This window comes from Aaosphaeria arxii (assembly GCF_010015735.1).
Source record: "Aaosphaeria arxii CBS 175.79 unplaced genomic scaffold BU24scaffold_1, whole genome shotgun sequence".
Classification (NCBI taxonomy): domain Eukaryota; kingdom Fungi; phylum Ascomycota; class Dothideomycetes; order Pleosporales; genus Aaosphaeria; species Aaosphaeria arxii.
In genome coordinates this window covers 4,166,198-4,193,708 of record NW_022983474.1, presented here as the reverse complement: position 1 = coordinate 4,193,708, position 27,511 = coordinate 4,166,198, and the positions used below count along the sequence as shown (strand labels likewise).

Genomic DNA, 27,511 nt, shown 5'->3' with positions numbered 1-27,511 from the left:
GCAACATGCTTACCTCTAATTTGATCTCCAGATCTTCGGACCCTGCAGGATTCCATGCAACCATCCCGCAAGCCACTCAGGCGCCACGAGAACATCCCAATTCATGTCTGGATACAACGGCCTCTGCGAGCGTGTATTGTACTACCTGTGCATGCAAGCAGGCTGCAAATCAAGGTTACCATTGAGCTGCCAACGCAACTAAAATCCCAAAAGCACAGGCTCGCTATCTATCCAATGCAAAAGTAGGTTTGGGCGATGCACGTATGAACGTGGTTCATTCACATGTGCATGGCTCCCATGGCACCAATATCCCCGCAATACCCAATAATAGTTGCCTTTCGCTGTCATCGCCAGTTGCCGCGCCCAGGGTGCGAGACAACTCCCAGTATGCAAAGGAACAATAATGTTTGAGGGCAAGAAATGAGGCTTTTCACAATGCAAAGTTTACTGCAAGGACCGCAAGGATCGCTTTCCCCGATCTTGGTCACCGGCCGGCGGGCCAAAAACGTTATCAAGGGTACCTTGTCCCCAGCCGGTGCACCGATTCGATATCAACGTGCGATGATGCGCGAAAGGGAACATGATGTGATACGATGCGATGTACCGCATCTGCGCTCCGATGTCGATCAATATTGACAGGCCAAAGTTTCAATATTACGGTACCTATTCAGAGAAACCACCCGGATGTTGACTGTTCATGGTCGCGGGGGCTTTGTTCAACAATGGTTCGTGCGCTCAGCCAATCCAGCACCCAGCGGAATGATCATCCCGTTCAATAACATCGTTCGATTTTCTCACGCTGTGAATGTCGAGTCGTGTCGAGTCGAGTCGTTTCAATCGGAGCTGAAAGATGAAAAGAGACGTCCCAAAAGGGACATGCACGCACGCACCGCAACACAATGCACGCACTCCAGGTATTGTAATCTGCGTGCGGAGCATCTCCGCTGTTTCTCCGCTGCTTCATAATCACATTGGAAATCAACATCGTCATCGCCATCGTAGGAGGAGCTCTTCTGTGATCGAACGGTTTTCGGTGTTCCATTACAATAATCATCAAATCGGCCCAGGATTCCTCCGCCTCAATGCCTGCGTCACCGCACCCGCGTCCACCCATCCTGCCCTGCCCAATGATGCAGATCTTCCTCTATGGAAGTCGCCGCCCCGACAAGGGAAGGGTAGGGAACCACAGCAAAAGCATGGCGCCTATACTTTCCCTCTTTCGTCTAAGTACATCTTATCTTCCCCGTCCATACAGTGTTGATAGAGGCCATACAGAATTGCGTATCCACTTCCCACGAGGCAGGCCGCAGAAGAGCTAAAGGCACTCGTCATAGGGTAACGCTTTTGTGTATTCAAAGGGTAAACTATAGTAAACCAACGTGGTATGCACTTACGAAAGCTAACCGTAACCATGACCACCGAGCGTTGCCGCGATCGATCAACGGTAAAAAACCACTATGGAATGAGGCTTGCCGGCTGGCTTGCTTCCGTGCTTAAGTTGTGTAAGTGAGAGAGTGTGTGTACGTGCACTGCGTAAGTCGATCTCTCTCTTGCTTGCTCGCAATACTACCCTAATTGTTGACGAGAGTTGGACGGACGGCGGGCGAGCTACACACACAGCCCTGCTTGTCCACCCACTCCACTGCTACAGTGCTACTGCTAGCTCCCACCAGCTAGTTTGCAAGTCCATTTTCTTCATTTTCAGGGCCACAGCACAGCCAAGAACATAGGCCAGGGGAAACCACAAAACGCAAGACCGCAAGGAAGGGAAAGAAAGGCCTAAAATGGTTGCTACTAAACGGTCGTCCGTGAGATATTCCGTGCAATACACCCTACGGAGCATCTCCAAAGCTTACTTGGCCATCTAACTTCACCAACATCCTCCCTATTACTCCAATCCTCGTACAATACTCCGTACTCGTACATACGAGTACAATAACTTACGAACATCATTACTTTCGAGCTTGACTTTTTGGTCTTAGTGCCCACCCGTCCCTGTCCCTATTATTCCTATTCCTGTCCTGACCAATCTTTCATTAGGAAGAGCATAGGACCAGAGCTCCGACCACCCACTACCACCCACCACCACCAAAAAAATCTAAATCTTGGAACCACCCTACCCAGCATTCCGCCGAAGCGACGCCGAAGTGTTCGCGGGATGGCAGTTAGCCTCAAAGCTCGAGCTTCTTTGGATCTAATGCTATGGAACAAGAAGGCAAGGTGTATTTCCAGTCTTGTAGGGGGATGGTGAGAGCAGCAAGCAGCACGGATCTCCTAAGTTTGAGAAGATTCCAGGTAAAGGATTTTTTTTAAAAGATATGGATCCATTCAACCATCGATCCATAGATACATCCCACGTCGGTTCGACAAATCGACTTTACACAGTAGGTAGTTAGAGATAAACAAGGGTCCCCCTTCGGAGGGACAGGATAATGGGATTGCGAGCGAATGAGGACGTGGGAGAATTCCTTCTATGCATTTGCATTCTTTCCTTCTCTCTCTACTCTAACTGGTTTAGTGGTTTGGTAGTTCGATGTATTACCACCAGTAGCAACCATAACGTTTAACCCATGATCGTGTAGTTACTGGTAGAGTGTAGACAGTGCGTTGGAGTTGCGTTGCGTAGCGGAAGCCGCACCCCTCCCGAAAGTCCACCCCCCTCCCCCCTTCTACCCTCTACCTCACGGAACTTACCTTACCTGTCTGTACCCTGCCCTGCCGTATCTAGTTATTCGCGACCGTGACAAATACCTGTCCAACTCTTATTTCTCGAGTCCGTCCTTGACACTTTGTTGATGTCTGTGATGGATGATCGCCGCGAGGAAATGATTTGATGTGGAAAAGCCGAAAGATGAGCCCAAAACCCAAAACCCAAAAAAAACACCATAGTTGTGCCCAAACCCCCTAAAGTCCGATAGATACCCCCAATCTAGTAAACCATTCCTGTATCCCATGCAACCCGATCTATTCCTTTTGCCCAAAAATAAAAAAAAAACACCTTGTTGTGCCCATGACTTGTGCGAGTCGAAACAGATGAACATTGAAGATCATGCACTTTCTATGCAAACATAACACCACCGTGCCCAAAAATAAAAAGATACAGAACAAAAGTACGGAGTAAAGGTATACCCAAAAGGAGCCAACCAATCCGAGAGCGAGGAAAGTGATATCAATTATGCGAGATGCAACAAGAAACGTGCGAAGACGTTGGGTAGCTTCAAGCTACCCACTTTGGGTCTGACATGGCAGGATGTTCGAGACACATCCTAGTTGCCGTCTTCCATCATCAGAAACAACGGACAACGACCGGCGCTCGTGGAGATGGCGTTCATAACGATCCCCCGCAATCGAACTTGTGAACTGTTCCACCACACACCGTTCGTCGGCCATCGCGTGGAGTATCTCACTGCAAGTAGCCCATCGGTCTTGGTCCGCATTAGAACGATAAAGCCGACATCATCGGACCGATAATGTGTAGGCGTAGCCGCGTAAGTGGTATGTTCTCAACCAACATTACTCCGCTCATTGGTGCGTGCACTCGCCCGGCAAAATCACCGGACCCGCGGTGGTGGAATGTTCTTTGATTGACATACGATTCTGTCGGTGACATGTTATACGATAGGAGATGCCTCGGGCTATTCACACGTTTAACCAATCTTAGGTTCGACCAATGCATGTTTGCAAGGCTTGGAGTTTGGTGGATATATCGGAATTGTTTCAGATGCTAGACTCGTATCAGAATCTCTCCTCTTTAATGGAAGAACCGCCTGAGCAAGGATGGGTAAAGCCCAAAACCTAATAATCAGGTGTTCTATCTTGTAGCGGCCCAAAGCGCTGTGCGTAGCGAAATGATCACACCAGGTCCGTCCTAAGCAACAACACAGTAGGTGGGGGTTGATCTGCAATCCGCGTGACTGAAGCCTCGATTTGAGGACACAGCAAAGCCGTGAATGTGACATGATTAGTGAATATCCAAACTGGAATTGATGCATACTGCACGTGTATCTTGCATCTAGAACACCCAATCGGTATAATGGGGAAAGTGAATTGGTAATACAGGGCCAGGTCCTCGGGTGAAATTGATCCATCACCGACATCCAGGGTCCAAGCCGTAGGCATACTGGCGCCATCACAGGGGGACCGTTCTTGCGATTGCAGCGCAGCGTTGCCCATTTGTCCAGGATTAATCTCTCCATATTGTATGACAGGTATGTCAACAGGTGTTTTGTCATGGTACTGAAGGCATGGCATGGCGGGTAGAACGCTTAGCAAGCCATTACTACGTCCCGCACAGCCACCTCCTAGAGACCGAGAATGGTCATGGCTCACTCGCTGTTTGCATGCACAGCGTCCGCAGGCATAGAGTTTGTCCAGCCACTCCAGTCTTTGTCTTGATATTGAACAGTGATCTTGTCAAGCGGGAGAAATGCTTGCAACATTCCATTAGATGCCAGGCTTGACATTGGCCAAGTCTACTACTGTCTTTGAACTCTTCCTCTTTCAACTCCCAAGGGGTTCTGTTGCTAAGGTTACTCCGTAGTAGCGAAGAAGGGCCGATCCAAGCGATGTCCATCCTCTTTTGGCCTCCGATTCCTAGTTCCGCCGAAGATGCTCCAGTGATCGGTTCCAAGTGTTTGGTTGCACTACACGTGTCGTTCAAACCGTCACCCTGCATATCCGCCGTCGTGATGCGCCCTGCCATGAGCCAGCCCTCCACGACCGGCACTATCATGAGCATACATGACCGCTGGAACACCTTGCATCTGACCTGGGGCACTTGCATCTTCCTGCTTGAACACCATTGATGGATCGACAGGAAACCCCTGAACAGTGAACCTCGGATCATAAGCGTTCGAATTGACACTAAGGTGATGGCTTTGCATATGCTGGTGTGGATGGGAAGAAGTCACTTGAACTGGATGGCCCTGTGCCTGCAATTGCGTCCGTGGTTGGCTCGGCGATGGTTCGTAAGGACCTGGAGTTGCCGACTGGCTTGCTGGAGCTGACCCCGAAGAGTTGGCGCTGTGAGGAGCGGATGTATCATACAGTGAGAGGTCCTCAACCCGGGACGAGGGTGCCTGTAGAAGTGGTTGTTGGGAAGTGCTCAAAGGGAGTTGGGCACCTGTCTGGGCTGCAAGTTGGCGTATCAATTCGTTAGATGGGTAGGAAGGAGACGACACCGACGGTATCGAAGAAAGATCATCGTTGACGTTGGATGGAACAGATCCAAGTCCAGGGTTAAGGCCGATCGGCGTAGGGAGGTGAGCTATATTGAGGGAGCGGGGAAGCGGAAGATTTGGAAGAACGTCGGAGACCTTGGCCAAGAGGAGCGGTAGATAGCGGGTCTGTCCACCCCGGAGGGCAGAGAATAAAGTGAGGAAGCGTGAGACATAGTCGCGAGGACCAAGTGCAAAGGTGTCCGGAGAGAAAGGTATGCATGCAACGACATCAGTCAGGCAGCAAGCAACGTCAAACATCTTTTCGATCTGCACCAGTATTAGCAGGTGTGGTAGCCCAAGCTACAAGACAGGGAATGCATAGTAAAGGATGCGAATGCAATGGTGAGAGCATAGGGAAACGCGAAACACGGCGCGAGGCGGGTGAGGCCTAGCCCCTCGACGGCGGTGTCTCCAAAGGTTAGAGATAGACGTTGCGGGGTGTGTTCGTCTGAGCTCGAGTGCAGCATGCTTGCGCGTGTTGCATGCGCAGGTTGTTTGGTTTAGACAAGCGAGCCACAAGACCAGGTACTACAGGGATTGCAGGTCCAAAGACACACTAGGAAGACTAGGGAACAAATCGGAAGCAAATTGACGCAAGCTTTTTCCTCCTTGTTGGAGAGGGAGCAGGAAATTGAAATGAGATGATGTGAAACGAAATGACGGTAGGGGAGAAAAGAATACAGTGCACTTACCAGACCAACACCGTGCACCTCCATAGCCTGCTGTGAGAATTGGTGGGCCAGGGACAAGAGCTCCCTAGAGATCTCGATTGGATATTTGAATGTCATGGCACTGTCCGCAGTGACACTACTAACCAGTCCTTGGCTTACGCACAGTTGCCAGACCATAGTTCGCAGCCATTGCTGAGTGATTCGTAAGTCGACCGCCTGGATCTCTGTGCATTCCAGGTAGTTGGGGAGCGCCTCTGATAGCTGTGCTTGCAATTGTGCTGTCCAGGTAGGATTTGCACTTGCTCGAACTTTGTTCCAGATGCTGAAAAATGTATCGTCAAATGGTTTGTAAAGGTTGACCATCAATTCGATCCCAGAGGCAATTGGACGATCTGACGGCGGGTCTTCCAATGAAGGAGGGTGGATGGTGGGGTATAGAGTGATTGGACGATGTTTATGGAGAGCGTGAGTTCTGCACACAAAAGTTTGGTCAGTCAAATTATCAGAGTTTCCGCTGAATGCTGTTCTGCACAAGTCGAAAAATGTTGTTGGTTGCCGTTTGCCTTCATGTGCGGGGGAAAGGAAAAATGCTTCGAGCATGGCGAGGGTGGTACAGAAAAGGGAATTTAGTTGCGCCAGCTGCGCTTTCCCAGTCAAAAACGCTCCCACTTACCTTTCTGCAATAAAAAGTAGCCAATATAAGATCCGCCGTCTCGAAATATCCAGAGGATCGTTCTTGTACGTTTCTTCATCGTGCATTCCCAGAAGTTGTGCTTGTGTTGTGGCTTCCCGAAGATTTGACCAGGCAGTGTTGTCTCGTCCCAGCCCGAGATAGCATCCATAGAAGAACCATGAGGTCAAAACAGATAAATGTGTTGGACTTTCCAAGTAGTCAAATCCTTTACGGACCCGGACAGCCTCCTCCAACAGTATGTGCCCAATGCTAACATTCGACATCTGGGCCATGTCTGGCCGTGGCAGTATGTTCGGAGGAACGGTCGTGTCGGATTGTATCATGACATACGCGCAGAGGGCCACGAGCATACAGTAAGCCTCGGTAGAATGCTCGGCGCTGAGGATGATTTCTTGCGCTCGTTGACGGTGAAGGACGGGTTGTGAAGGGTACACTGTGTGGAAGTAGAAGTCCACGCAGCTCTCGACTAGAGCTTGAGGCAAAAGTCCTGGTGTTCGCGCAAAAGCTGCGGATAAGGTGCGGCCATCGTAGCTCAATTCGGGTGGAAAGCCTGCAGCAAGTTGGGACTGACGCTGCGTTTCCCTCAATTCAGAGAGAACCTTTGCGCGGCTGCCCTTAGGACCTTTCTTTTGAGGAATTGCATTGTATGTACAAGCAAGCCCCGCCGAAACGCAGTTCTTGCACGGATTCGTCCCCTCGCCAATACATTTGACTTTGCGCCTGTGACAACTGTAGGATTGATAGTCAGGTTAGCGGCTCGGTAGAGAGGATGCCTGGTAAAGATTGAAAAATAAAAGCATTTGCAAAGCAAAGCAGAGAAGCAAGGGAGGAAATGGAACCAGTTCCACATTCGAATATTCCAAACGGCGGGGCAGAGACATACCTATCGCAGGCTCGTTTGACAGGAGTGGTAATAGACGTAGTTGACATGGTGAATTAAGGAAGTGGTATGCTAGGGAAGGATCATGGACACAGACGAATGGAATGGAATGGAATCTATTGATAGGACAAGGTTAAGACATGATCCTCAAAAGAAAAGAGAGACCTGGAGGAGCTCATGTAACCTGCTCCGGGCAGAGGCAGTAGTAGTAATAACAGAGATCGAGACATTGGTCTCCGTGAAGCGGACAGAGGACTTTCGCATGTCTTGTGTCATTGCGAACGCCCAGTCCAAAACTTACTAACCTGGGCTTCTGCAAGGCCCAAGCCCTCACAGCCGCATTAGACTATCCAGCTAGTATTTGCGCGAGCGATGGGTCCCCTAGAAGGATGGTCCAGGGTGGTCCAGGATGGAAGTCCAGGATAGGACCCGGAATTGGATCAAAACCAATGGACGGGCGCGGAGAGATGCCCTGACCCCCTGATTCCGCCGACCCAAGAACATTGTGTGTGTGCAGGGAAAGGGTAGGCGGAGGGAGCTAAACAACATCAACGCTCGACTCCGGCCTGTGGGCGTCGCAGGCGTTAGACACAGGCGTTGCAGACCTGCCAGGCTGCATAGGTATGCAAAGCATGTACGGAGTACACCCACGACTTGAATTCTGCTCGGGCGGACACTGGAATGATTGCCACAGATCACTGGATGGTCGAGCGGAGCTCCCATCAATACACTTCCCTGGCCCCCCGCCTTAGGGTGTTATATTGTATGCTGGCCCAACTGCGATGCTTTCGACCTCACTGCTTTGGGAGCGTTTCGGACCAAATTTGGGTCATTTGGGCAATTTGACGATTAAGCAAACAGACAAGGCTTGTCCTGCTGAGCGACCACTTCAGACGACGGACGGGCACCAAACAGATCAAGAATGATCAGAGGGATGGCGCCGGCGCCCGTTCATTCGTCCCAGGCGGTCCCCCTCCCCCCCAAGATCTGCATCCTACTCTCCACTCACTCTATCTTGGAGTAGTTGGAGTAGGTACACAGTAGGTAGGTGGTGGTTGGATCACCGGACGCAGACGGCCGTGGTTGTCATTTTGGGATAATCGCCCTTGACCCGTGCTGCTGCTCTGTTGTACCGTTGTATTGTACGCCATTCGCGTTGCATACAAACAAGCATGCGAGTAGTTTGTCTTCGTACAACCACCAATTGAGCGATCTGGTAACGGAAGACTCCTGGTGCCTGCAATTGTACGAGTAGCAACGAGTAGCAACACCGCCATGCTGCGCGCTTCAGAATAGCCTACCCGGTAAGGCGGTATGCTAATCTAGCCGATAAAATCCCGACCTCATGCGCATATGTACTGTGTATGTACGAGTCGTTCTAAGTGGCTCCCAAATTGGCTCCACTAAAAGCCTTCTTCGTCACTCCCGCTGTCGCCAAAAGGTAGGTTTGCCGCGACACAACCCCCTCCCTCTTTTCGTCCACCACGGTCCACGATCAAGCAATGGACCAGGCATCTCTCCGTCGTGTCAGAATCCCGCAAGTGCAGCGTTGTATCGACTAAAGCTCGAGCGTTGTGTCTGGATATGGCTCATTTATGGACGGCCAAGCCTCTTTGCTGGCCTTTTCAATTGGGTGGGAGTTTCTGATATGGTGACGCAGTCGGCTTCCTCCCAGGCTATCCTTCCTTCCGTACAACGAGCAATTAATGCCAAAGCAACTTGGGCAAACAATCTCTCCTTGCCCTACGCGGCCATGTGTAGCCTGTCCCCTCCACGTTTGCGGAAGTTGGGCGATGCATTCCTTTCAAAACCAGGGACCGACCAATTTCGTTCGCCCGGACTCTTCTGCACTTCGCCATTGGCTGTGACCACCACAAACGGCTTCTTCCGGTCTCGCTATGCTCGCTGCCCGTAATGGTGATAGTGGTGAGCGTAGTGTGAATACGAAAAGTAACGATACGAGTAGGGTGAAGTCATGATGTGTACGGAGTAGTGTAAGGGGAGATGGTTGCCAGAGTTCAAGTGTAGTCATGATGATGATGTTCCAGGTTCCAATGTGGTTCCAAAGGTTTGGGTATTGGCCAAGTGGTCCATGCGTCCATACAAAGATGCCTTTCCTGTATTACTCCGTACAACTTCGGATTTCCCCCTCATCATTCACCATTACGAGTATCATCAATGTCTGTCTGTCGCGAGGTGTGACGGCCCATGTCCAAGTCCAAGTTCAAGTCCAAGTCCAAGTCCAGGTCCAGGTCCAACTCAAGCCAAACTAGTATTGAATACACAGCCCATCATCATTCGTAATCCCATTGCTGTTGAACTTTCGTTCCGTAACATAGTCGTCGTACGGGATCTCGCCCTCTCAGATTGGAAATCGTTCTCGTTGCAATGTATCGGCCGCGGTATAGATGCTTCCGTAATCCTCCATGCCTGTCTTCAAGGGCAAGTTAGCAGAGCCACAACTGGGCTGGAATGGGCACAGCCAGCGATTCTCTTGGCCGGCTTCCCCATTTCCTCCCTTCTAATCATCGTGAGGCACAACTTGACCCCATATTTTCAGATCGTGGAAAACCTCGAGGACTGGCGGAAGAGGATTTTTCGTATCGCTTTGGCGGGCACCGTCCCGCGACAGCCGCGGTCCTCCAGGTTTATATTCGTCGTAAAGGCCCTTCTACGGCGAACCCCTCCGAGCCTGTTCTCGCCGAGCACGATGAGGGTGTCCGAGAAGCTGCCGGCCTGGCCATACACTCTTTACATGATGCAAGGCCTCTGCAGAGGACAGCTCAAGAATCCACTTGCTAGATGCAGTGCCGTCTCCACAGTTCCAAGTGCATTCTCGCCTCAAACGTGCCTTGCCCTGCCAAGCTAACCCATCTGTCTGGCCCGCCAGTTCGTGGGGCGTAATAAGGCGTTCACTCCAGATTACCGCATTCGGCATATTCTCACATCTCGATTAAACGCCACATTTGCGTAGTGACATTTGATATATTATTATACACATGCAAAATCCTAGAAGTAAACACTCGCTCCATTTATATGAACATAATTCCGACGCCTTCCATCCCAAAGATTCCCAAATTTTCTGAGCCCTTGTGAACGAGGCATCTTTTGCCTCCTTCAATCGTTAATGCTGAACTAAACACATTGAAAAGTAACAAAACAAGCGATTCTTGAGACCATTATCATCATGAAAACTCTACTCTACTGCCACCTTGACGAGCCTGCTTGGCTTGCGCTCTCTCCGCTCTCCGTCGTCGGCGATTCGAGTCATAGGCACTGACATCCGTCTCCGTTCCGTATGCGTTTGTCCCCGGCGGGCTGCTTATCATGCTGCCACCCGGAATAGGTGGAGGCGGTGGATATTGCTGCCCAGGCCCTATGGTTGAGGTTCCGCTCATAGGCGGAGGTCCTGGGGGCGGGGGAGGGATCATTGGCTCCGGCATAGGGATATGCGTTGTCGAGGAGGGAGCAGCCATTTGCGCTGCTTGTTGCGCTTCCAGTGCCTCTGTTCTGCGCCAGCGGTCGTTATCAAAACCACTGAGCGAGCTGGCACTGCCATTGCGTTTCTTGCGCTCAACCTTTCGTCTAGCTTCTCGCGCAGCAGCAGCTTCTTCTTCGTTGAGTCGGCGTAGGGTCACATGACGACCATCGTTGTGCATTTTGACTTTGACAGAGACGGGCGGCGACGCAACGCTATCGTCAAGATCACTTCGCTGTCTACTGCTATCCCTTCCTTTTCGTACGGGCGAACCAGTGGACGTTGCGGCTGCCACCGCCCCGCTAGCAAGTGCCGTAGACCCAGCACCTGGTGTGCGATGACGCCGATGATTACCACCTCCTGGTGAGGTATAGGCCTCTGAACCTGAATCGCTCAAAACACCCCCAATGGGTGGAGGTGGTGGGATAGTAGACGGGCCTGGGGCACTTGAAAGGTTGGTCGTGCTTCTTGGAGGTGGAGGAAGATTGCTTGGTGGAGGCGCAAGGTTAGGTAGCGGTGTGAGGCCTGAGATGTCACTCTCCGACATAATCGTGGAAGGTGGTCTCGTCCTCCTTGGTGGCCGGATCCCATCTCCTGTGTACTTCCGTCGATTACTATTGGCACGAGCAATTCGCTCCTCGTCCATGTCTTGTTGTCTTAGCTCCTCTACGCGTTCGTCCTCCTTTTTGTTCCTGCGCTTGTTCCATTGATGTTTAAGGAATCCGGCCACGCCGAGTGCTGCAAGTCCGTTGCGAAGTCCATGAGACTCGTTACGTCGTTCGACAGTCTCATCGCTAATGCTGGTCCGACTATCGAAAGAGTCGATGGATGCACCACTCCGTCTGGGTTGATGGCCTTTTCGTAGTGGGCTGCCGGCCATTGCCGCTGCCTGAGCAGCCTCCCTCTCTTCTGTACGGCGCCACCTATCGTTGGCAGGGGATTCTGGCGCCCGGCCCTCTTCCAATCGACTGAGATCTGTCTGTGTAAATTCAGATTGACCGACTGGTCGGCTGTAGCTGACTTCGCTACCAGACTCGGTCATAGCGGGCTTCTTATTGCGGTTGAATAATGACCTGACAGCCATGATGCCACCTACACCAGCTGCTGCACCGAAAAGACGGTCTTTCCACGTAGTTCCCTTTCTGCCAGCGTCCGTGAACTTTTCGTCTGCATAAGAGTCTGACATCCGAGAGCTATGGTGAGAGCTCAGAACCTCGTGCCGGCTTCCACTTGGCCTTCGACGGGTCCTGCTTCTGCTCCTGGAGCGGCGTCGAAGCGCTGCCAGCCCGGCTCCTGCTGCTCCTGCTGCTGCAAGTCGTCCAAGACCATGGCCACTTGAAGTTCTTCGCGTGGTTTCAGTTCGATCAGTTATGTATGTGCCTCGGTCGTCGAAGCCCATTTCCGGCTGGTTTCTATAGCTGAGGACGAAACAAGCAACCGCGAGGATGAAGGTCCAAATAGCGAATAGAATGAAGAGCACCTTGGGCGAGCCCCATAGGGTAAGCCCTAAAGCGACCTGAACGACTCCTAGGATGGCAATAGCTCTTCCGACCCATTGATGAAGCTATACAATTAGTATTTAAACTCGGTATTTGGAACATCGTTGGACTCACCATAAGCTTTAGTGGAATTTTGTATCGCTCCTTGCCCTTCTCTCGGCGGTGAATGATACATCCAGCAAAGGCCTGGACAAGGATAAGGGTGTATAGAGCAACACCAATGCCGTGGTGTGGATTTGTCAAGGATCGTTTCAACCCAACTGCCTGGAAGCCGAGGATAAAGAGAGCAGTGGATAGAAATACGGTCAATATCTGTAGCCAAATGTGAATTCGCAATGCCATCCGTGGATTCCGATGATAGAAGCGGGCTATGAGGATAGCTGCCGGAACGACGAATAGAAAGGTAATCGCCGCGAGAATGCCATGTCCCATGATCACACCGCGATAGCCGGCCATGTTGCGAAATCGATTGCCCATGCCTGCGAGAGGTTAGCGAGATTGTATTTCTCTTTCCGTTCGAGCATACCATTGTATTGAGTAGTAGCTAAGTTCAATCCTTGCAGATTCGGCAACAGAAAGGTATTTCTTGAAGAGTCCCATGTACCGTCACCGACATACATGGTGTCAGAAGAGTAACTGCTGCTCCCCGGTGGGGAGAACTGGTTCCCGGACATTATGAAGGTGTACACCGCCTGTACTCGAAGGGACGCAAGACCACGATTTCGTTCGGCTTCTTCCTATAATGGAATGGATGAAATTTCGAGTAACAGTCGTTAGGGGTATCAAAAATCCAAAGAAGATCCGAGAAAAGACAGGAGCGGGAGGAAATCGTGACGTCGTGGCAGGTGTAACAATGATTAGGCTTGTTCTGCTGTCAAGCTTGAATGCGTTGGCAAGGCTAGATGATCGATGCCTCGCTAGCAGAACATGCCCTGCGGGGCGATGAGATGGTGAAGGGAACGTCAGTCGGTTTGCGCTTCGATCCTAAGTCTGTTCGAAAGACAGAAGTGTGAAAAGAGAAACGAAGGTGGTAACTTTTGGTTGAGTCGACAAAAGGAAGAGCTGTCGTCGAAAGGTAGTAGTCTTGGGCAGCTGCGAGATCTCACTAGCGTATGTTTATCCGTGGTGGTTCCGCGGGGCAACGGCCAATCGACGCTCGACACATCCCTGCTTTCAGCTGACGTCGTCCTCATTTCTTCTCCCGTACTGATCACTCGACACTTCATCCTGTAATTGATTGGGGGCCCTGGAGCATTTGGTGAAGTACAATGCCGACTGCGCCTCACTCCATTCTAGGAATTTGTGTAGATGGGTCCGCCACACCTAGACAGGCACGACAGGGCTGCGCTAATCTCTAGCACGCATTCCACGGCTCTCCTCAGTCGGTACGTTCGGGTGGTACAATAATGTGGACAAACTATTATGTGTGCTGTGAACCATGATCATGGTAATTACTCGAAAATGCATCTATTAACCATGGGGTATCTCATCCCTTTCTGATCCAACCCATAACGCCTGCGAGGAAAAGAAAGATATTAGTGCCTCGCGCCTCCATTTTCATCTTCAATGTCGAGCATTTCTTTCAAAGCTTGCTCTGAAGCTCGCAGCCATCTTCCTCTCTCTTCCAGCTCATCCCCAATTCCGCCTCCCTCTTCTCTTCGTCGCTTCGCCTCTTTCGCAGCTGCAACAGTTCCCTGTTTCTGAGTCTCCAGAGGCTTCAACTCTCGCTCTAATTTGTCGAGCTCTTGTGCGCGTCCGGGCAGTTGAGCCTGCAACGATGCAAGTTGGGCATTCAGAGCGGTCAGCTCTGCTTCTCGCTCCTGCAATAGGCGCCGCGTTTCGGGAAGAGGCAGCGCCATTTCCGGATTATCGGTCGATGGAATCTGCTCGTGCCTAAGCCGTTCTATGTTCACTTGGAGATTGTCGATGTCGGTAGGAAGTTGCGTTAGCCGTGCGGTGCGCAGCTGGATCCCTTCGTACCGCAGCGCCAGCTCTCGACCCTTCTCCTCTAACTGCTTGATGATTTCCGCCACTTCCAGTTTCCGCTCCTTCAGCTCTGCCTTAGAAGCCAGTATCTCTGCCTCCTTTGCTTCATTTTCGTTGTTCTCTACAAAACGAGGTGGGTTGTCCGTGATGTTTCGTAGGAATTTCTCCTTTGTAACCTGTTCGACATAACTGAACCTAAGTTTACTGAAAAGCTCCTATCTTCTGTCAATTACGATTCCCTACTCAAAGTTGACAATTTGAGCTACCTTGTAGTGAGTCAAGTCTGCCTCTAGCGCAGCAGGGTGTGTATCGCTGTTCTGTTCGCTGTCTTCAGACACCGCGGAATTTCGTTTTTGAGACACCTGTGGCAGGTCTTTGGGTGATAATGTCTCGGCAAGGTCTAGTATCTTTAAAGAAGGAGAAGAATTCAGCTGCTTAATAGCAGATGATGTTTCTTCCGCAGTCCTGAACGCCATTGTGCTGGAAGTGTTTGTAAGTAAATCGTGAGGATAGAGGCAACGCGCCGCGGGGTGTTTGTTTATTCCGGGTGGGGCATCTCCTTCTGGACTAGCGGGTCCTCACGCCGACCGACGTCAGGCCCTGAGTTCTTGAGTGAACCACAGCACGCATGTATATGCAACAAGCGCACGCACGCAGGCGCAATGTCCACACATGATATCGATGATGACGACTACGTTAGAAGCTTGCTGAAGCAGGATGCGAAGACGTCGACGAAAAAGTATGAGATGGTGGGTCTCGATGCCTTCAATCCCCTGAAGTATGTCGCGGTCAACTTCCCCAGGTGTACCGACCTCTATGGAGTTCGTGTACGCCGTCGTATAATGGATTTGATTCTCACTTCTCCCCAGGTCAAGGTCGGCTGCGCCGAAACCGAATACCAGATTCCTCCGCCACATCATTAAAGAGACGGACACGCACAATGCAGCATTACTAGCAAAGGAAGCCGAGGAGTCGCGGGCGCGTCTTAGGCACATGGAGAAGGGGAAGAAACTGTTAGAGAAAAGGAACATACGGAGGCACGATCCGGGAAGGCTGACACCTGTCGATTTCAGCGGTGAAGAGACAGGGAACAATGCGCGGAAGCGCTCAAGACAAGACGACAGCGATGATGAGAGGGATCGAAGCCGACGGAGACGACGGGATCGCGAGGACGCAGGACACGCTAGATCGGACAGAAAAAGACAAGGAGATGGAAGTCGGAGGAGAGAACGAGAAAGATACGATGATAGTGAGGGGGACAACGCCAAACGTAGCTCTAGACACTACGACACGAGCAAGGGACTGGAACGCGACCATCGTCACAGCAGCAGACGCCATCATTATGATAGCCACAGGAAGGATTCGTCAGGACATAGGTCCCATCGAAGAAGGTCTCGTTCGCCCGCTGCATCTCGCTCTCGTTCTAGGTCACGATCTCCTCGGAGACACCATAAATCATCTCGGCGCCATAATTCCCGCTCCCGAAGTCCACGATCGCGAAGTTCCAAGATCCATGATGACACAAAACATCGCACTCAAAAGGCGCACTCGCGACGAGAACCATCCCCTCGTAATGGCTCTGATTCAGACCCACTGGAAGACATTGTCGGCCCACTGCCACCATCACCGGCGCAATTAAACGTGCGATCACGGGGCCGCGGCGCTCACAAGGCAAATTCCATGGCGATGGACGCACGATTTTCTTCTACGTACGATCCTCAATCTGACGTGCACCTCAACTCAGATGTCGAGGATGAGTGGGGCGACGCTCTCGAGGCCCTGAAGGATCGCGAAAGGTGGAAGCAACAAGGAGCTGAACGTTTGAAGGCCGCGGGGTTCACAGATGATCAGGTGAAGAAATGGGAGAGGGGAGATGAGAAGACGGAGGAGGACGTCAAGTGGTCTAGGAGAGGAGAAGATCGAGAATGGGACAAGGGAAAAGTATTCGATGCGGATGGCGATGTTGGATTGAAGGCGGAATGGGGAAGACTAACGTGATACCAGGTTAACAGAGGCGCCCAGGATTAATCGTAGACTCGTAGCTCGTACCCATGGTTAGGTACTTTGCGGCTTTTGGCCAATTGGACAGTAATGTTATTTCAATGCTCGGCATCTCACTGTATCCATGCACTGCACAGCGACCTACCAATGTCTAACAATGCCCCCAATCTAATGCCTGCGACTTCAGACACTTGTCTGGCCGCTCGTAATGATGATTTAATCTATGCTCGCAATGTCTCAATTGAGACTTCCTTCAAGCATGCGCAGAAGCGCGCATAGCAGTATTTTGTCGATAAATTTGCCACAGATTAAACGGACTCTGTATCATATCGCCATGAAGTGCAGAGATGGACGGGTGAGACGTATCGAAGGACCCTGGAGTGGAACGGCTGTTGAATATGTGATTGGCGTGAAGTCAATGGGTGGTGCATGACTCGAGAAGGTGACCTCCAGGAAACGGGGTCCTTTTGGTCAAGGAAGACACGAGGGTGCATAACGTTGTCCTCAACATTAGCCACAACGAGAGAACGGTAGAGTCGGTTAGAATAGCAACTGTTTCATCAAACAAGGTGGTCATGGGACGTGGACATGGCAACTGGCGCTGCCTATAAGAGATGGCAGTTAAGGGGAAGTTGTTCTCGAAATGTGAATAGAATTGTGAAATGGTCATTGTTCCTCGTATGCTATTGGACAAATATGCTCATTTCGGGTCGCAATGATGTCTGATTGGCCATTGCGGATTACCGCATTGACATCTGCGCGCATGAAAAGGAGAGAGGATGCGACGGGTGAGGGTTGTCATGGCATGACATACTGGTTGATAGAGGTGCCATTGAGGGTGATTTGTGCATTGTCAGGATACTATGGTGTCATGGCAGATACTTGAATAGTCTTCAAGTAAGATATAGCAACATATTGAAGGAGAATAAAGATATTCATGGGGTGGATTGGAGATGTCTTTCATGTATAAAAGTGGAGTGGAGTGACGTCTCTCTGGCCACTCAAGCTCTCCTGTACTTGGCGGTTCATCTAGTACAGAAGCGGTTAATCAACTCTCATTTAGTGCCAGGGAACAGGGGAGGAGTGACTGGAGTGACTGAGTGATTTCCTCTTTGCTAGTTATTTGTTCCAATTGTCCAGGGCACCAGCCTCTCCTCTCCACCTCCTCCACTCCTCCATTGCTCTCCAACATAATCCATTCCATCGCTCATTGTCGCTGACACAAACGACCAGAACCATTGCCATCATCAATTGATTAGGTGCCGCTCGTTGTAAGTGCGCATTTACATTATTTACCCTTGAAACCGCGACACCGTCTCTGTGGTGACCTGGTAAACAAACGCGTTTCAGCTGATCCTGGTCCCAAATCTCCCCCCCAATATTTCCCACGTTATGACCACGTTCCTAGCCAAAACCTCAACTCTACCTGCGCAACCCTTCTCTACCTCTCCCTCCCCTCCTCCTCCTACTATTTTGCTGTAACTAATCGGGCGTCCTCGAATTGCAGCCATGACCGACAAAAGCCAAAACAGTGGTGTTAGGAACCTGCGGGCTATGTTTGAGAGCCAAAGCGCAGCTCCGTCTCCTGAACCCCGCGGCCGTCCCCAACCAGAACATAGAAACAGCGGCGAAGGCGACAAGCCTACGTCCAAGATCAGAGCTTCGTTCGTCTCGGTCGAGCCCTCCGCATCGATCCCACGCGATCTTGGTACCTCCAAGGGCACTGCCGACGGAATCAACAGCATCTCCGCCCAGCACAGGCAGAGCTTCAGCGTGAGCACCGAGTTGGGCGAAGAGGCAGTCGCAGATCTCAAGAAGGAACTCACCAAGGAGAAGGAAGCACGCGAAAGCAGCGACGCCGTCAACGAGGTTGTCCCTGAGGAAGCCGTCGACGCGCAAGAGCTCAGCAGAGGCCCGCCTCCAATCCGCGAGACCGACAGCACGATGCCGAACCTCGGAAGCATAATGAAGGGATCTGACTTCCCAGAAACAACTGCAGCCGCCCCCAGTAAGCCTGATGCGGGAGAGGTTCGTGAGGCTATCTCCAATCTTGAACCAATTTCCGATGACATATCCCAGAAGCTGGCTGCTCTGTCCCTCTCGGACAAGCCTGTTAAGAAGTTGGACGAGCCTGTCAAGAAGTCGGGCAAGCCCGTTAAGAAGTCGGACGAGCCTATCAAGAAGTCGGACGAGCCTATCAAGAAGTCGGACGAGCCTATCAAGAAGTCGGACGAGCCTATCAAGAAGTCGAACAAGCCTATTAAGAAGTCGGACAAAGTTGTCTCTAGCGTACAGGAAGAGGCGAAACCAAAGCCGGTGGAGGCAAAAGAAGAGAGCGCTGAGCCCGTTAAGGCGGAATTTCCTCCACCTACGGAGTCTTCGACGGCTGCAGACACTCTAATTGTCCCAGAACCAAAAGCAGACGAGGCTCCAAAAGAGCCAGAAGTGGCTGTGACGCCAGAGACATCCGCAGTCCCAGAAGTCGAGGAGACCCCTGCGGCTCCCAAGGTCGAAGAAACACCAGCAGCCCCCAAGGCTGAAGAAACACCAGCAGCTCCCAAGGTTGAAGAGACACCAGTAATCCCAGAAGTTGTAGAGGCACCAGCAGCCCCGGTCAAGCCAGAAGAACCAGTAGTGTCAGAAGAGCCGGCAGCGCCAGAAGTACCAGCAGCTCCAGAGGCACCGAAGACTCCAGAGCCAGAAGTTCCAGAAGTACCCGAAGTTCCAGCAGCTGCCGTAGCACCTGAAGTCCCTGAGGCTCCCGTGACTGCGAAGGACCCCGAGCCCACAGAAGCCCCTGCAGCTCCCCAGGTTGCCGAAACCTCAGCAACAACTGAAGCACCAAAGAATGTCGAAGCCCCGCAGATCCCCAAAGTCAAAACCACAGCTACCCCATCTAAGGTTGGAGGAACAGGGCGAACAACAGAGGCTAGCAGCAAATCTTCGGTGAAGAAGCCTGCAGCTATATCCACCAAAGTCCCCACCTTGAAACCAGCTTCAGCAAAGAGCCCCCTTCCCAAATCTCCAAGCGTCACGCGCGCCCCTAGGACGCCCACTACTCCGAAAGCCATTCCTGCTGCTTCAACCGCAAAGTCCCCGTTGCCCGGCAAGGAAAAAGCCAAGTCGACAGTTTCCAAAGACCAGCCTAAAGTACCGGCACCCCGGACATCTCGACCATCCATGCGACCATCTATGGCCGGAGCCCCATCTGGAGTCGCCGCTAAAGATAAGACCGCACCGGCCGAAACCAAGAAACCGGTCCCCAAACCCACGAGCACCATACCCGCTCCTAAGACGACCAAGGACACAGAAAAGAGCACAACAACTTCTCCTGGAGGCTTCAAGAAGCCGAAGCCAAGGGAGCAGACTAAGCCTGTGCAGCTCCCTTCCCATTTGACCGCACCCACAAGGGCATCCGCTGCCAAACATGGCGAAGAATCAACCGAGAAGCCGGCCGTCCGTAAAACCGTGGCGGCCCCTCGCACCTCTTCGGTGGCTCCAAAGACTGGTCCTACGACCAAGAAGCAGCCTGCACGAGCTTCTTTGGCACCAAGCACTGCTCCCACTAAGCGCCCTGAATCCCGTGCGTCAACGAAGGGTGGCTCGGATGAAGGCTTTTTAGCAAGAATGATGCGCCCTACCCAAGCTTCTGCCAGCAAGACGCATGATAAACCAGCATCCCCTCCTCGACGAGCTGCCGTCACTCAACCTACTGCAAAGCCAAAAGCACGTGAAAGCACTTTGACCAAAGGCAAGAAAAAGGTCGAGCAAGTTGCTCATAAAGCGAAGGAAGCAGTCACTAAAGACAATACCGAAGCTCAACACACCGAGGATACAAATGCTGGTGCCGAGGAAGAAGTTTCAGAGATCTACGAGGCCGAGCCCGAAGTACATGCCGCTCCTACGACGGAGGCCTCGCAAAAAGAGCTAGAGGAACCTGAAGTCGCCGCAGAGCCTGAAAAGCCTGTTGCTTCAGACGAGCAGGCAGCAGCTGTTGAAGCACAGCCGACTAGCTAGAGTCACGACACATCCCTTGATTCTATCCGGAGGGTAAAGAGCCGAGAAATTGCATATTGTTATCACAAAAGTACAGTGTGATGGTGGAATCCCTCGCAGGGGCTGCATATATGTTTTGAATAGCCGAACCTTTTGTATTTTCTTTTCTTATCAATCCTCTCCTTTAGCGTTTCATCAACTCTTCTGTCCTCTATCAGCATTTGCAGGAGCATATCGTTAGAGGAGATCTATATCCAATACTGGGGTGCTTAAGCGGGCTATATCCATACGAGGATGACTTCGTATGGTGTCTGTCGTCCATTCAAGCGATACTGAGCATGTCGTTGATTAAAGCCCTTGGGAACTGTCCATGTGTGTCTCAGGGCTAGGATATGCAGTATCGTCCACTGTCACCCAACATTCTAGCTAACACAGGTTTGTGTTACACGTTTGTATCTTCATTCACGAGTACATTAAGTCTGCATCCTACTCAGTTCTTAAATAGAAATATAGTAGTATAATTACTAGCTGTCCGCAAGGCTTGATCAACCCCAGAATGTGGGACAACTGTGGAACTTGGGGATAACTGACGTCACGTGATGAGCGCGCTTCGCCGACTCTCCGATCACTCAGGGCCCATGGACTGATCTAAACTTTTTTTAGGGTCCCGTCCACCATTCAAACAGCGGCAGATTACGCTGTCATTCTTCCTCGTGGAGTTTTTCTTTTCTTCCCACTGCCACCTTTCGTTTTTCTTTTCAAGATGAGGGTGCAGTCATTTGTGCGAGCGCAATCGCTTGCAACTGCTTCTCTTCGTACCTCCGCCCGATGCGCCTCGAGGTCGTCTCCGCGCTCTGCCTTCTCCACAGCAGCTCTCCAACGAAGCAAATACCCCAATGGATCTGCCATTGGAACCTTCTTGAATAACAACAATTCAAGTGGACAGAAACGGTGGCAATCCGTCGCCGCTGATGTGTAAGTACTTGAATTGTGACCAATTGCAAGGCATCCCCAAAGCTGATGGTACGATTAGTCTCAAGAAGGCAAAGGAAGATCCATCTACTTTGACACAAGAAGCCATTGTCGAGAACCTCGATCCCGTCGAAGCGGCGCGACTATCGAAAGTGCGAAACATTGGTATCGCTGTGAGTTTCAGTCGCTCTGGCGTCGTTCGAAGGCACGAAAGCTAAAGGTTATCACCCCACAGGCACACATCGATTCCGGAAAAACCACAGCAACCGAGCGTGTCCTTTACTACACCGGCCGAATCAATGCCATCCACGAAGTGCGCGGAAAAGACGCCGTCGGCGCGAAGATGGATTCCATGGATCTTGAACGTGAGAAGGGTATTACAATTCAGTCTGCCGCCACTTTCTGCGACTGGGTGAAGAACGAGAATGGAAAGGATGAAACATACCATTTCAACTTGATCGATACCCCCGGCCATATTGATTTTACCATTGAAGTCGAGCGAGCCCTGCGAGTTTTGGACGGCGCAGTCATGATCTTGTGTGCTGTGAGCGGAGTGCAGAGTCAAACGATCACCGTGGACAGGCAAATGCGACGATACAACGTTCCTAGGATTTCCTTCGTTAACAAGATGGACCGAATGGGCGCAAACCCGTGGAAGGCTGTCGATCAGATCAACCAGAAGCTCAAGATACCTGCTGCAGCGGTTCAAGTACCCATCGGCCGAGAGGACCATTTCCAAGGTGTCGTGGATCTGATTGGAAGGAAAGCGATCTACAACGAGGGAGAGAAGGGAGAGGTTGTAGTTGTCAAGGACGAGATTCCCGAAGATTTGAAAGAGCTCGTGGAGGAGAAGAGGCAGAAGCTTATTGAGACTTTGGCGGATGTTGACGATGAGATCGCCGAGCTTTACTTGGACGAGCAGGAGCCCACACAGGAGCAGATCAAGGCTGCTATTCGACGAGCGACCATTTCCTTGAAATTCACACCTGTCATGATGGGATCAGCATTAGCAGACAAATCCGTTCAGCCTATGCTTGACGGAGTTGTGGATTACCTCCCTAACCCCGCCGAAGTCGAGAACATGGCCTTGGACGCACGACGAAAGGAGGCACCAGTCAAGCTGGTTTCTTACAACTCCTTGCCCTTCGTTGGTTTGGCTTTCAAGCTTGAGGAGAGCAACTTTGGTCAATTGACATACATTCGCGTCTACCAGGGAACATTGAGGAAGGGCATGAATGTCTTCAACGCTAGGTCAGACAAGAAGGTCAAGATTCCTAAGATCGTTCGTATGCATTCGAATGAAATGGAGGAGGTCCAAGAGATCGGAGCAGGAGAAATTTGCGCTGTGTTCGGCGTTGACTGTGCTTCTGGAGACACATTCACTGATGGCTCTCTCGGATACACCATGGTAAGTCCACTTCGTCGTTTTCCAGATTATACAAACTAATCTCTGTAGTCGTCCATGTTCGTTCCCGAGCCCGTCATTTCGCTTTCCATCAAGCCCAAGCACACCAAGGATACCCCCAACTTCAGTAAAGCGATGAACCGCTTCCAGCGTGAGGATCCCACCTTCCGTGTCCATGTCGAACCCGAATCCCAGGAAACCGTCATCTCTGGAATGGGTGAACTCCACTTGGATATCTACGTCGAACGCATGAAGCGAGAGTACCGCGTTGAATGCGAGACCGGACAGCCTCAAGTCGCCTACCGTGAGACCATCACCAAGCGCGTTAACTTCGACCACACGCTCAGGAAGCAGACCGGTGGAGCCGGAGATTACGCCCGAGTCATCGGATGGTTGGAGCCTAGCGAAAATCTTGCCGAGAACATTTTCGAAGATCAGATTACTGGTGGAACTATCTCTGAGAAGTTCTTGTTCGCCTGCGAGAAGGGCTTCGGTGCCTCTACCCAAAAGGGTCCGCTCATGGGCCAAAGGGTCTTGGGTACCACCATGGTCGTCAACGATGGTGCCACCCACGCCGTCGACTCTTCCGAAATGTCTTTCAAGAACGCCACACAGCAAGCCTTCCGCAAGGCCTTCAAGGAGGGCGCTCCCCAGGTCCTCGAACCCCTCATGAAGACCACCGTCACCGCGCCGAACGAGTTCCAGGGAGGCGTCGTCGGCATCCTCAACAAGCGCAACGCCATCATCAACGACACGGAAATCGGCCCCGACGACTTCACCGTCTACGCCGACTGCAGTCTCAACAGCATGTTCGGCTTCTCCTCCCAGCTGCGAGCCAGTACCCAGGGCAAGGGAGAATTCTCTATGGAGTTCAGCCACTACAGCCCCGCGCCACCACAGCTCCAAAGAGACCTCGTGGCCAAGTACGAGAAGGAGCAGCGGGACAGGAACGCTTAGACAAATTAGAAAAAAACGCACATTACGCCCCCCTCTCTTTGGCACATACACACGTTTAAAACGAAACGACTTCGCGTTTGATAGCTTTTACTAGACATGCTTTCTTTTGGCATATCTTCCAAGACACACGGCGGGATTGGTTGTTTTTCCCCGCCATGCATATAGACGACTTTTTCTGGGAGGAAACATAAAATGGGCTGGGAACGTGTAAAATTAAGTGTATTATGGTCGATTTGTATATGATATATAATCAGAAGATATCCCCTCACCTGCACTCATTTTCCCTCTACTCTGTGTTGTGTTTGACCAGTTTAGATGGCTTTCGCGGCACTGAAGGAGCTTTGCCAATACGTTAGCCTGACAAGTATTATGGATGATCCATGGGCATGACAAACTGTACCACAGCCAACGGAGGAAGCGCGTGAAGACAGCGCAGATATCCGTTTCGGCTATCTCTAAGCCAACCAACGCAGATATGCGACTTGCTATTCAAGCTCTACGATATGGGGCGCGCGGGTGTTCCCTTCTATTTCCATCCTATTGGGTTCTAAAAAGAAGCATAAGAACATCCGCAGCGTGGTTGCTTCCAATGCCTGCTTTGCACCAATCTTTACTTACAGCAGAGCAGAAGGCTGCAGCTGCACATGCTATCTCAGGATCATCTGGTCTCGTCTCGCCCCCCTCCTTTCTGGTGCACTTCGCCGCATCGCACCGCCCTTCGATACTCAATCATCTTAGCCACCACACCACAGCCAATCGAGCAGTAATGAATCAGCCAGCTCCTCGATCATCTAATGATCACGCCGACGCAGATTGCACATTACCTCCACGCCCAGCTAGTAACAGCTAGCAGGGTAGCCAGTCATTGCGGGCGATGGTTGGAATGCTGCCTGCGTCAGTGACGCTTATAACTCCACTGTCGGGCGTAGCAGCGTCGCCGCTCAGCCTGCTGTCAGTTACTGCTGATCGAGTGTGACTTCACAGCGATAGATCCTCCTCTACGAGCACATCGATTGTCATCAAGACTACCAGATATCTGTTCGTATTTCATCTCTGGAAAAACCCACTAAACTGCTGCTAAGCAACTCAAGCAGAATATGTGTACTTCGGTGACCTCCACAACGAAGTATACCGGATGCCCTTCATCCTGTAACACCATATCCACCGACCTGATCAAATGTCAAGTCGCACTCGAGTCGGGTACTACCTGCGCAAACCCAGCAACGAGTACGTTGGCTGCCACTACTAGTCGCAATCAGTGTCCCAATCATCGGGACGAAGGAATTTCTCAGCGCTAGGAGAGCGCAATCTCCGCGATATGGGAAGTGATTGCTCTGGTAATTGATGGCGGAATTGGTGTGGCAGGATATATTGCCTAGCAGACGTTGGATATGCTGGACACATGCACTGAAATAGTCCTTCGTTTGTAGCACACTCATTACACCAAGCCAGCGTATCTTTCCCATGGTACATGTCGCCAAACGATGTACGCAGAAAGACGTAGCATATTGACTACATTGAGTACATGTAGCGTCCTCTCTTTCCACACTGAAAAACGGAGTAGACGGGCATTGAATCGAACATGCCTTATGTTGATTGGCATTTTTCTGATGAGCGCCTCACAAGTTCAATGATCATCTTAGCCGATTCAGCTTCCTGTCTCCAACACAGTGCAATGATCTCTGCAAAAGGTACCTCGCTCAGTCCTGGGAATACTCCATTTTGGTACAGTTTCTCCACCTGATCTTCGTCAGTCAGCTCTTCGTACGGCTCGCGCCCGGTGACGATGAAGTAGATCGTCGAGCCTAAAGCGAAAAGGTCCTCTTTGATCGTCGTCCCACCCAAGCTTGGCAGCCTATATCTCACACCAGGGGCGACCGTGGCCTGCGAGCCATCCAAGGAAGATCCGCCAAAGTCACAGATCTTGAGGCTAAGATCGATATCGAGCAGAAAATTGTGCGGCCCGACATCACCCTGAATAACGTTGTACGAGTGTAGAAGCTCAACCCCCTCAACGACCTCCATCACCCACTGCTGCCTCTGAGAGGGCGATACCCCATGCCCATGCTTCTGAACGTAGTCCTTGAGATTGCCGTTAGGCATGTATTCCAGCGTCAAGGCATGGCTGACAGGATCCCAGTGTTTGAATTGCACCAGTCTGGGGTGCGCTCCAAGTCTCTCATATATTTGCGCCTCAATTGCCATCTCTTGCCTGCAGTCTAGTGACGTGGGACGGCCCGTCCAAGGAGACTTGATCACATCTCCCGAAACAAGACGTTCTACAAGTCCCGTCGCTCCCCCGCCCAGGAACTCGCCCTTCCCCTCGATAACATTGACAATGGGGACCTGAGGATTGATATCGGCTTCGCCGCTCAATCCGTCTAGGGGAAGCTCTATACCTGGCAAAACTGGTGCCTCCGAGGTCATTTTTTTAAAAAAAAAAAAATATAGAGTTGTTCCACAATTTACAGTAAGTATAAGTGAAGTGCAGAAGAGGAAGGGCGGCGTATTTAATGTTGTATAAGCAATCATTTCCTGTAACGCAAGGACACGTCAGGTTAGTTAAGAAGTGACTAGTGGCGGCGTAATTTCTCTGATTGGTGCCCTCAGGCGTGAACGACCACCGGATGCAGAGGGAATTAAGGGTATTACGGCTGCAAACATACGAGTAAGGCAACGACCTCGAAATACCTACTCATAAAAGCAAAGTATTTAGTCAGTAAAACTAGTATCAGATAAGTTATCCCTAACAGCCAAAGATTCATTAAATTTCCACATCCCGAACCTGACGCCCGCGCCTGATGCGAACTCGGAGCTGTGCTATACGAGCGACTCGAACAGTCGCGTGGTGATTCATGTTCAACGGTATTGCGCTATTATGGCAGAGACAAGTATGGATTAACTCCAGAGTATGCGGAGAATGAGTCATAGAGAGAATACCGACGCAAGGCACGTCTGACAAGCAATACACTACTCGCACGATAGGCTGAACAGGCAGCGCAAGCATCGGTTTTCTGCCATCAGAACACTATTTTGCATGAGGATATAATTTGCAGTAACGCCTTTCTTGAGGGAGAGTTGGGTCTTGAAATAGGAAATTTTGCTGGATCAAGATGTCCGAGGAAGACCGCAAGAACCTCCAGACGATGATGAGGATTCAGGATCGACCTTGGTCTCTGCCGAGGTTCTCCCATGGTGATTTGAATCCGTTTAATGTTCTTGTTTGGGGGTTCTCGGGGTGGTATCCGCCGTATTGGGAGCATACGTCGGCGTGGTTTGGTAATGCTACGAGGATGAAATGGCAGGGTAGGCTGGATAAGATACTCGACCGACCACGTTCCGAGGAGTTCAAGATGGAAGAGGTTCGCAATAGTTGATTGGGCCAATGGGGTTCATTTGATTTTCGCCTTGGGTACAGGTTCCTGCGGAAGCTTCGTACTGGGAAGCGTATATGTTTCTGACCTTGCTAATTGCTTGCTTAGGGCACGGTCTCCTTATACTCCAACGTACGGCTTCGGTTTCAACAACACTGCAGCTTAGCAATAGCCACCACTTGTAGTTTGGTTTCCTAACTACTCTTTTGCAAGCGCGTTGACCTTCTGCCAGTTCAATGCGGCACAGCTTTCGACAGGAAGTTGGGGGTTGTCACAGGGGCAGTAGTGAAGGTCGAAGACCCAAAGCTACAAGGCTAACGGACGATCATATATGAATGGACTCCGACGAAGCCACGAACTATCATTTGCCTCGCCCTAC

General features: G+C 51.2%; 11 protein-coding genes across 11 annotated transcripts; 5 read left to right on the top strand and 6 right to left on the bottom strand.

The window, feature by feature from the left end:
* Nucleotides 1-2,660: 2,660 nt before the first annotated feature.
* BU24DRAFT_31541 (uncharacterized protein) lies at nucleotides 2,661-3,154 on the bottom strand. Its single transcript, XM_033522871.1, has one exon. It carries the CDS (start codon nucleotides 3,039-3,041, stop codon nucleotides 2,763-2,765), a length of 279 nt encoding a protein of 92 aa, XP_033390225.1. The 5' UTR covers nucleotides 3,042-3,154; the 3' UTR covers nucleotides 2,661-2,762.
* A 1,294-nt stretch (nucleotides 3,155-4,448) lies between these two features.
* On the bottom strand, nucleotides 4,449-7,679 carry BU24DRAFT_31555 (uncharacterized protein). The gene is made up of 4 exons (XM_033522874.1): nucleotides 7,468-7,679; nucleotides 6,564-7,313; nucleotides 5,912-6,362; nucleotides 4,449-5,486 (listed from the first exon to the last, which is right to left on the bottom strand). The coding sequence occupies exons 1-4, from the start codon at nucleotides 7,512-7,514 to the stop codon at nucleotides 4,665-4,667; spliced, it is 2,070 nt and encodes a 689-aa protein (XP_033390224.1). The 5' UTR covers nucleotides 7,515-7,679; the 3' UTR covers nucleotides 4,449-4,664.
* Nucleotides 7,680-8,498: 819 nt separating this feature from the next.
* BU24DRAFT_31575 (uncharacterized protein) lies at nucleotides 8,499-9,468 on the top strand. The gene has a single exon (XM_033522876.1). It carries the CDS (start codon nucleotides 8,810-8,812, stop codon nucleotides 9,377-9,379), a length of 570 nt encoding a protein of 189 aa, XP_033390223.1. The 5' UTR covers nucleotides 8,499-8,809; the 3' UTR covers nucleotides 9,380-9,468.
* A 992-nt stretch (nucleotides 9,469-10,460) lies between these two features.
* BU24DRAFT_384193 (uncharacterized protein) lies at nucleotides 10,461-13,506 on the bottom strand. Its single transcript, XM_033524831.1, has 3 exons — nucleotides 12,968-13,506; nucleotides 12,556-12,920; nucleotides 10,461-12,506 (listed from the first exon to the last, which is right to left on the bottom strand). The coding sequence occupies exons 1-3, from the start codon at nucleotides 13,113-13,115 to the stop codon at nucleotides 10,650-10,652; spliced, it is 2,370 nt and encodes a 789-aa protein (XP_033390222.1). The 5' UTR covers nucleotides 13,116-13,506; the 3' UTR covers nucleotides 10,461-10,649.
* A 348-nt stretch (nucleotides 13,507-13,854) lies between these two features.
* BU24DRAFT_384189 (uncharacterized protein) lies at nucleotides 13,855-14,920 on the bottom strand. The gene is made up of 2 exons (XM_033524830.1): nucleotides 14,694-14,920; nucleotides 13,855-14,642 (listed from the first exon to the last, which is right to left on the bottom strand). The coding sequence occupies exons 1-2, from the start codon at nucleotides 14,901-14,903 to the stop codon at nucleotides 13,977-13,979; spliced, it is 876 nt and encodes a 291-aa protein (XP_033390221.1). The 5' UTR covers nucleotides 14,904-14,920; the 3' UTR covers nucleotides 13,855-13,976.
* Nucleotides 14,921-15,089: 169 nt separating this feature from the next.
* BU24DRAFT_488212 (uncharacterized protein) lies at nucleotides 15,090-16,538 on the top strand. Its single transcript, XM_033533528.1, has 2 exons — nucleotides 15,090-15,248; nucleotides 15,297-16,538. The coding sequence occupies exons 1-2, from the start codon at nucleotides 15,208-15,210 to the stop codon at nucleotides 16,423-16,425; spliced, it is 1,170 nt and encodes a 389-aa protein (XP_033390220.1). The 5' UTR covers nucleotides 15,090-15,207; the 3' UTR covers nucleotides 16,426-16,538.
* Nucleotides 16,539-21,092: 4,554 nt separating this feature from the next.
* BU24DRAFT_446792 (elongation factor G, mitochondrial) lies at nucleotides 21,093-24,022 on the top strand. Its single transcript, XM_033530789.1, has 4 exons — nucleotides 21,093-21,399; nucleotides 21,458-21,569; nucleotides 21,632-22,804; nucleotides 22,853-24,022. The coding sequence occupies exons 1-4, from the start codon at nucleotides 21,188-21,190 to the stop codon at nucleotides 23,756-23,758; spliced, it is 2,403 nt and encodes an 800-aa protein (XP_033390219.1). The 5' UTR covers nucleotides 21,093-21,187; the 3' UTR covers nucleotides 23,759-24,022.
* A 75-nt stretch (nucleotides 24,023-24,097) lies between these two features.
* Nucleotides 24,098-24,827, top strand: BU24DRAFT_31465 (uncharacterized protein). Its single transcript, XM_033522862.1, has one exon. It carries the CDS (start codon nucleotides 24,132-24,134, stop codon nucleotides 24,606-24,608), a length of 477 nt encoding a protein of 158 aa, XP_033390218.1. The 5' UTR covers nucleotides 24,098-24,131; the 3' UTR covers nucleotides 24,609-24,827.
* BU24DRAFT_417512 (uncharacterized protein) lies at nucleotides 24,472-25,527 on the bottom strand. Its single transcript, XM_033526743.1, has 2 exons — nucleotides 24,853-25,527; nucleotides 24,472-24,796 (listed from the first exon to the last, which is right to left on the bottom strand). Exon 1 carries the CDS (start codon nucleotides 25,222-25,224, stop codon nucleotides 24,901-24,903), a length of 324 nt encoding a protein of 107 aa, XP_033390217.1. The 5' UTR covers nucleotides 25,225-25,527; the 3' UTR covers nucleotides 24,472-24,796; nucleotides 24,853-24,900.
* Nucleotides 25,346-26,185, bottom strand: BU24DRAFT_338835 (kinase-like protein; the record flags this gene model as incomplete). The annotated part of the gene is made up of 1 exon (XM_033523151.1): nucleotides 25,346-26,185. The coding sequence occupies one exon, from the start codon at nucleotides 26,183-26,185 to the stop codon at nucleotides 25,346-25,348; it is 840 nt and encodes a 279-aa protein (XP_033390216.1).
* A 686-nt stretch (nucleotides 26,186-26,871) lies between these two features.
* On the top strand, nucleotides 26,872-27,298 carry BU24DRAFT_457799 (uncharacterized protein; the record flags this gene model as incomplete). Its single annotated transcript, XM_033531570.1, has 3 exons — nucleotides 26,872-27,120; nucleotides 27,177-27,205; nucleotides 27,241-27,298. 3 exons carry the CDS (start codon nucleotides 26,872-26,874, stop codon nucleotides 27,296-27,298), a joined length of 336 nt encoding a protein of 111 aa, XP_033390215.1.
* Between the last annotated feature and the right edge of the window lie 213 nt (nucleotides 27,299-27,511).